Source organism: Sylvia atricapilla, chromosome 25 (genome assembly GCF_009819655.1).
Source record: "Sylvia atricapilla isolate bSylAtr1 chromosome 25, bSylAtr1.pri, whole genome shotgun sequence".
Taxonomy (NCBI): domain Eukaryota; kingdom Metazoa; phylum Chordata; class Aves; order Passeriformes; family Sylviidae; genus Sylvia; species Sylvia atricapilla.
Window position 1 is genome coordinate 2599066 of NC_089164.1, and position 7801 is coordinate 2606866.

The following is a 7801-nucleotide window of genomic DNA, read 5'->3' on the forward strand; positions in this document are numbered from 1 at the left end:
ATGTTGTTTTTCCTAAATAACAATATTAGTTCAGGCTGGGAGATGCGTTACCGATCCTAAATGGATTTGGGTGAGATTACACGCTTTGATAAATCCAATTTTTAAGAGATCGGGCTATATAAAAAAAAAAAAAATAACATTTTCATGCAACATAAGGCCGTTAAAGAAATAAAGGAAAATCCAGTGAAACGAAGCTCCAATTATCAGGAGCTCTTTCCTGAGCCAAAACAACCCCCATGTGCCTGCTCATCCCTGTAAATCCAGCACTTCTGGAGTCCTTTTTCCCACCTGTGCCGAGCATGGAGATGGTTATATGCAGGGAAAGGATTTGGGAATCTGTCTGAAAGCCTGGAATAACTTTGGGATTGATTTGGAATGGGTGGAAGGATCTGCAGCTCATTCCCTGGAGCTCCCTGGAGTTCATCACCCCCCGGGGAAGGCGATGCTGAGCTCCAGGAATGTCAGGGAGATGCCAGCAGAGCAGAGCCAGGGTTATTTGGGGAACAGGAAGGTCAAGAAAGGAGCTGGAGCAGTTTCACAACAGCGCAGAGGCTCGGGGTTTGTTTCCAGAGACCGATGACGGCAGCTCAGAGCCCGGGGAAAACGAGGAATGATGAAAGCTGGGAGGAATGGGCACTGAGGGATGGCAGCACCGCATGGAATCCTCATGGGAAAAAAACTATCCTGAGTGCTCATCAAATATCCCCGGGGTCAAGAGGTGACCAAACGACCCTGGAGGAGCGGCAGGGGCGGGAATGGCTGCAGCATTTCGTAATGGGGGTGAGTCAGAGCTGGTATTCCTGGGAATGAGGGAGGCAGGAATCTCTGCCAGGAGCAGGGGAGGGCCGGAAACCAGAGCCTCTTCCATGAGCTGTGGAGAGAAGGGAAATCAAATGCCAGGGCAAGGTGGGAACAGCGGAATGACGAGCTGGGACTGGGGGGAAAGAGCTTTAAAACAGAGCCCTGTGCCCTGAGCTGCTGGTGCTCGGGGAGAGAGGAGCTTTCCTGGAGCTTTCCAGGGATCTCCTGCCCAAGTCCTGGTACCTTGGAGAGGAGGGAGTTGGAAGGATTTGAAAACTTTCTGGCCATGAATCGGATCCAAAGCAGCTGCCAGATATTTGCTGGGCACGGAGAGAGCGTGGGGAGGTGGAATCCCATCCCGGGAGGTGCCCAAGGTGCCCCTGGGCTGGTGACAAGATGGGATCGGGCACGGCTTGGAGCAGCCCGGGATAGTGGAAGGTGTCCCTGCCCAGGACCAGCTTTAGGGTCATTTCTAATCCAGTCTGGGATTCCATGATTCCTGTCTCCACAGGCTTCAAAACCCTGGAGAAACAAAACTGCCTTTATCCTGGGTTTTACCTACGGCAAGGACAAAGTGCTCATTTCTATTAAAAAAACCCGAAAAATTCCTCTTCACCCCGAATCTCGATGTGACTGAACAGAGAGGAACAACACCTCAGCTCTCCGGCCTGCGGCCACTTTTCTTCCGCGAATGTTGCCGGAAAACTCCTGGGAATCCCTCCACGGCCGGGAAGAAGCGCAGCCAACATCGACACCTGCTGTCGGGAATTGTAACAGCCACGGGCTCCAGCAGAGCCGAGAGCATGAAAACAGCCCAAAAAAAAGAGAGGAGTGCTTGGAGAAAGCTTTATTGAACGCTCACTATCGCACACAAGGAAACCCGAGGGGCGCAGTGGCCGCCCAGGGCCGGGCTCACTGCGGCCAGTTGCAGCAGGAGCAGGCGGCGTCGAAGACCAGCCCTGCTCGCAGCTCTGCACGAAGGTGTGGCCGTTCAGGCAGCTGTAGAAGTTCCTGCTGTTGTCGGGGTCGGCGTAGATGCCGTTGGGTTTCCCGGCGCAGAAGCCGGAGCCGCCGGAGCCGCCGGAGCCGCCGCTGGTGGTGTGGGGGAGCCTCGGTGACGGGCGGCAGGGGCTCGGCGGGGGGAACGCACTCTGCGGACAAGGATTCAGAGCGGGACAAGGTTTATTTGCCTGTGCCCGGCGTTTTCAAACCCCCGCACGGCCACAGGGAGCCGGGGAGGCTCCGTCAAGGAGCGGCTCCCACTGGTGGCGCTGGGAGCCTGGGATGGGAGCAGCGGGGAAGGCAGTCTGGAATCCAGACGGAAAGGGTTGGAAGCGTTTCATCCCTCCCACAGCTCCCGAGGAATTCGGGGAGTCTCCGGCAAGGAGCTGCCGCCGCTCTGCCTGGAGCCACTCACCGCCGCTCTGCAGCCCCAGGCCCTTCTTCAGGCTGGAGATCAGCGGGTATTTGCCTTCCTTGCAGAACTCCCCGGTGAAGTCATCCATGTCCAGGGCCCACACCATGGCGCCTCCAAAGCTGTTCTTCTTCAGCCAATCCACCTGTGGGGAGGGAAATCCCGCTGAGCCCCCGGAGCTGAGCCCACGGGAGGCTCCGGCCCCGGCCCAGCCGCCCCCAGACCTTGAGGCCGAAGCTCTTGACGTTGTCGTAGCCGACCCACTCGCTGCCCTTGTAGGCGTAGGGAACGTCCTGGGGTTCATCCCAGGCCTGGGTGGCTCCGGAGCTCAGGAGACTGCAGATCTAGGAGAAGGAAGCAGGATTGTTATCCACAAAAAGGGAAAAGCCCTCTGCTGCTGCTTGGCTTTATGCTCTGGTTTTGTGTCGTTCCCTGCTCCGGAGCACACTGCTCCTTCCCAGCGACTCCAGGGAGAGCTTTGTGTCTGAGCCGTGCGGAAAACTCCCTGGGAGCTCCCTGATCACTTCCTCCCAATGGCTGCAGAGAGGAATGTGACGGGAGCAGGCAAACCTCGTAGTAAGCCAGAGTTCCAGCCTCCCTGGTGAGGGCCCAGCGGGGCCAGGGCCGGATGCCGGGGCTCCAACGGAGGTGTCGGATGGGTTCTGCAGGGTGAAGCTCTTTCCGTAGGTTGGGAATCCCACCAGCAGCTTCTCGGCGGGGGCACCGTTGCTCTTCCAATAGTTCATGGCGTATTCCTGCAAGAAACCAGCCCCGCTGCAGTCCCGGCTGCCGTCTGGGGGGCTGGATTCCTGCACGGCTCCTCGGGGAGCCAGCAAGGCTCGGAGCCCCCGGGGAGTGCCCCACACCAACACTCACCACGTTGAAGTATTTGTAGTCCCCGGTGTCAGCAGGGCCGGCGTACAGGGGGCTGTTCTCGCCAGTGTTCCTCTCCCAGGAGCCGTGGAAGTCGTAGGTCATCACGTGGATGTAATCCAGGTACCTGTGGGCACCGGGGGCTGTGTCCTCACCTGAGGCACCAGAGCCGAGGGTGCCCAGTGACCCCCAGCCCCGGCTCGTGGGGCTCCCCCGGGGGCTCCTTCACTGCAGCGTTCCAGGAAACCCCTCAGAGCCCACCATGGACCCCAGACCTTGGCACTCACTTGCCAATCTCAGCGATCTCGTAGCCGGCCTGGATGGTGGACAGTCCGGCAGCCACAGCAGCGGTGACCATGAGCCGGGGCTGGCCGCTCTGTTTGGCCTCCTGCTCGAAGGCTTCCAGCAGTTCCTGAGGGATCCAAGGCACAGCAATCAGCTGGGGGCTCTGCGATGGGCCTTTGCAGCTGCCCAGGGCTCACAGGCGCGGAGCCAAGCCCACCTTAACCAGGACGGTGAAGAGAGCCTTGTCCTGGGCAGGGCTGCCCCTGGAGCCGGGGTATTCCCAGTCCAGGTCCAGCCCGTCAAACTGATACTGCCGCAGGAACTTGATGACGGACTTGATGAAGGTCTGGCGGTTCTCAGGAGAGGAGACCATGGTGGTGAACCTGGGCAAGGAGAGCAGGGGACAGGGGGGGTTTCCACGGAGCCCCTTCAGCTCTCATTCTCTCTCCGCGTTGCCGTTTAGGGCAGGGCGTGGTTTGAACTCACTTCTGGGTGCCGAAATTCCATCCTCCAATGGCCAGCAGGGTCTTCAGGTCTTTGTTCCTGCACGGGAAGGGGCCGGACCCCGAGTGATTGCCTGTCCTCAGGACCTCGAGCGGCTGTCCCCGAGCTCAGGGGACAGGGATGTCACCCCGCCCTGCCACACCCTGCCACACCCTGCCACAACCTGCCACACCCTGCCACACCCTGCCCCGCCACACCCTGCCCCGCCCTGCCCCGCCCCGCCCCGCCCTGCCACACCCTGCCCCGCCCGGCCACACCCTGCCACACCCTGCCCGTGTCTCTCCGGCTCTTCCCTCAGCATCCCTCGCCCCGAGCCGCTGTCCCCGAGGCCGAATGCCGGGGAAGCGCCCGCAGGGAGCAGCGGCCGTGCCCGAGGCTCCGGCACTCACTGGTTCTTGAGGCCGTTGAAGGACTTGTAGAGGGTCTCGTCGTTCCACTCGTAGGTGCTGATCTCGTTGTTGTTCATGCCGGCGAAGGCGTAGATCAGGTGGTCGCAGAGGCACGGGTCGACGTTCTCGGGGGTGAACTTGCCCAGGCCGGGCCGGTACTGGGCCCAGTTGGTGAAGTAACAGGTCAGCACATAGGCGGTGCCTGCGGGGACACAGCGGAGGGGCTGCAGCGGGCCGGGCACAGCGCGGCCCCTCGGGCACAGCATCCCCCCGGGCACGGCCGGGGCTCGGCTCCCCGGGCGGGGCAGGAGCTCGGCCGAAGGGCAGCGGCCAAAGGGCATCCCTCGGGCCCCGCCGGGCTCCCCGACACGGCCCCGCCGCCGGCGCCTTCCTCCTCCGGGCCGGGGCCGGGCTCGGGGCCGCCGCCCCTCGGCTCCTGCCCCGGGCTCGGCGCCCCGCACGGGCCCGTCCTGCCCGGGAGGCAGCGCCCGGCCCCGGCACCGCCCGCTCGGCGCCAGCAGCACCTACCGACGTGGGCGTTCAGCAGCAGCACGGCCAGCCCTGGGGGAACAAGGGACAGCGCACGGTCACTCCCTGCCCGGGAAATGCAAAGCTCCTCTGCGGGGCTCTGAGCCCACGCTGAGGCACAGGAGGTGTTCTAGAGAACTGGCTAAAGATGGCCCAAGCCTTTCAGGTGAAATTTGACAAATGATTTCAGGTAAAAGCATAGAAAACAACCCAAACAGGTGCCCAAAGCAGTAATTTGACTTTTAGATTTGAGTTAGAAAGCACATTTCAGTTCTAGCCTGCAATCCACTCTGTCCATGTTCAAAGCAGAACAGATCCCCAGCCACACCAACACTGAAGAGCAGAAGTCTCCCTCCCCAAAGGAAATTGTGAAACCCCTGACAGAAAAGAGAGAGCAGCATTTTTATCCCTCCAGCCCCTGTCCCGGCAGCACAGTGACAGTGGCAGAGCCCCCAGCCCTGGGCAGGAGGGCAGAGAGCTCCGGGCTGCAGCAGCACTCACCGGTGAGCAGAGTGAGCTTGGCCATCTTGGACCAGGACTGATGTGCTCAGCCTCTCTGCCTCTTTTATACCCTGCTCCTCTCTGCTGCCAGTGTGGGATCAACAGCCATGGGCAAACATTGGAAATCTGGCAGAGAGCAGTGTCCCCAAATGTGACACCAGGACAATGGGCCTGAGCTCCGGGGCTGTGGGGGTCACTGGTGAGGGGCTGTGCCATGTCCTGGAGCTGCAAGGGCAGATAAAGAATGGGATCAGATTGCTTTGATTGTTCCAAGTGTTGTTTCCATGTCACCTCTGGGGACTGTGCAGGGGCCCAGGGCTGAAGCGTGTGGCCTTGTGCTGTCCTTGTGGCCGGCCCCGGGGGCTGGCAGTGCCAAAGCCAAGCTTTGGGCTTGGCCAGGCTGGGCTGTCCTCGGTGGGCCCGTCCCAAGGCAGGAGTGAGCGGGGCTCTGGCTCCAGCCCCGGGAATGTTGGGGGCTGTGGGATCTGGGCTCCCGGGCTGTGGGCAGCGCTGGCACTGAGGGACCTGGGTGGTCTGAGCTGGGTCTTGCCCACCCGGCTGGGCTGGGGGCTCCTCAGGGAAGCCTCTTTGTGTTTTGGAGGTTAAACTCTACAAGGAACACCCCAGAAGGCAGGGCAGGTTAATTTTCCTCTCTCATTTATCCCCTCCTCTTCCTGCTCCACTCCCAAACTGAGACACCCCCATGTTGCTGAGCATTCCCATTTTTCCTTAAGTGAAGCTCCATCAGCTGAATGCCTCAAAATATCCTGCCAACAGTTTTATTTTCATCTTCTGTCCTCGTGGAGACTCCAAATTCTCCCCCTGTGTGAAGAAATCGAGGATTTCTTCCCATTTTCCCACTCAGCAGTGGGGACACGGCCGTGTCCCTGCACTGGGATGTTTAATTCCTTTTGGGGTGACATGAAGGTGACTTTCCAGGATGTCGCTCAGCCTTGGATGAATGGAAGCCTGGAAAAACATCCTGGCATCAGATGTTGGCTGATCTGCAGATTAAAATGTACCAGCCTGAGCCTTTGGGATTCGGTGCAGGCACAGGGTGGGATACAGCTGATAACAGGACATCCTCAAGGAGTATTTTTCCTATGTTTTTCCTCGGTTGATAAAGTCCCAGGGTACAAATTCAACCGGTGTAGATCTGGAAAACCCTACCCTCAGTGACCTCTGGAGCATTTTCAGCTCTGTTTTCCACAGAGGGTGTTTTGGTGTGGAAAGGAGAGCGTTTGGGGCAAGCTCAAGGACACTGATTTGGGTTCATGTGGGGGTAACAAACTCAGATCCTGGAATTTTCCTACAGGATTTTCCTTCAGGACTTTTCCTGCCCTTCTCCTGTTATAACAAGGGTGGTTTGCCCTGGGTTCTCTGGGAGTGGTGGGACGTAACAAAGGACACAAGAATAGGTCCTTGCTGAAAGAATTCCAATTAAAAAGAGCAGACAGGGACCTTCCAAATATTCCAGTTGGGATGCAGAGAGATTCTGCCACTCTGGGCTTTTCCTGCTGAATCTTCCCTCTGAAACTCTCATCCCACTGATTCTGTGGCTGTTGGGAACTGTTGGGATGGAGTCTGTCTGTCCTTCTGCTCTTCCCTGGCAGCTCATGGAGAGCAGACCCTGATATCCCTGTTGTGCCCAGCTCAGCAGTGCCCAGGTTTTCCTTCCAGCATGTTTCCTTTAAACTTTCTTCTCCTTTTTGTCCTGGAGGTTTTGGCAGGTTCAGGGGATGGCACCAGCACAGCCAGAAGTGTTTCTGACAGGATAAAATCCCCCAAAACCTGCTGTTTTCCCCAAAAAAACTCATCCTTTCCAGCCCTGCTGACCTCCCTGTGCCCAAGCCATCCCTTAGGGAGGGTGTTTGTCTCTCCCTGACACTGCTGGTGAGGTCCCCATGGAAAACTCCCCAGGGACAAACATCAAGGCCACTCCCTGGGATGTGTCTGACAGGATGAAATCCCACAAAACCTGCTGTTTTCCCCAAAAAACCTCATCCATTCCAGCCCTGCTGACCTCGCTGTGCCCAAGCCATCCCTTAGGGACGGTGTTTGTCTCTCCCTGCCACTGCTGGTGAGGTCCCCATGGAGAACTCCCCGGGGACAAAGAGGAAGGTGACTGGAATGTTTGGTGTCCTTTGGAAACCCCTGTCCCGTTCCCAGCTGGGACACAGCGATGCAGATCCGGGCTCCTGGCACAGGGACATTGGGGCTGGCTGCTCCCAATGGGATCTGTGGCCGTGGCAGGGGCTGGGTGAGTCCTTGGGATGGCCGAGATCCAGTTTGGGATTCCCACATGGAGCAAAGGCATGGCTTTGGCTCTGAGGGGCTGGGGGAGTTGGCCAAGGAGAACTTTAGGAAACCAAAGTCTGCTTTGGGGCTGGGGCTCCTCACTGCGGGCAGGGAAGTGACAGCAACCACAGCGACAATCTGCCCCAGGACGGAGTTTTGTGGGGTTTTTTTTAGTGTGAAATGGTATTTTTGGGAATTTTCCTGTGGG

The 7801-nt window shown here is 58.7% G+C and overlaps 1 protein-coding gene across 1 annotated transcript; it reads right to left on the reverse strand.

The window, feature by feature from the left end:
• Positions 1 to 1633: 1633 nt before the first annotated feature.
• On the reverse strand, positions 1634 to 5321 carry LOC136371713 (acidic mammalian chitinase-like). The gene is given in 14 exon segments (XM_066335978.1): positions 1634 to 1757; positions 1760 to 1902; positions 1904 to 1952; positions 2219 to 2360; positions 2440 to 2559; positions 2786 to 2820; positions 2823 to 2970; positions 3092 to 3215; positions 3376 to 3500; positions 3591 to 3756; positions 3860 to 3916; positions 4267 to 4468; positions 4795 to 4827; positions 5296 to 5321. Coding segments are annotated over 14 exon segments (1413 nt in total). The 5' UTR covers position 5321; the 3' UTR covers positions 1634 to 1713.
• Between the last annotated feature and the right edge of the window lie 2480 nt (positions 5322 to 7801).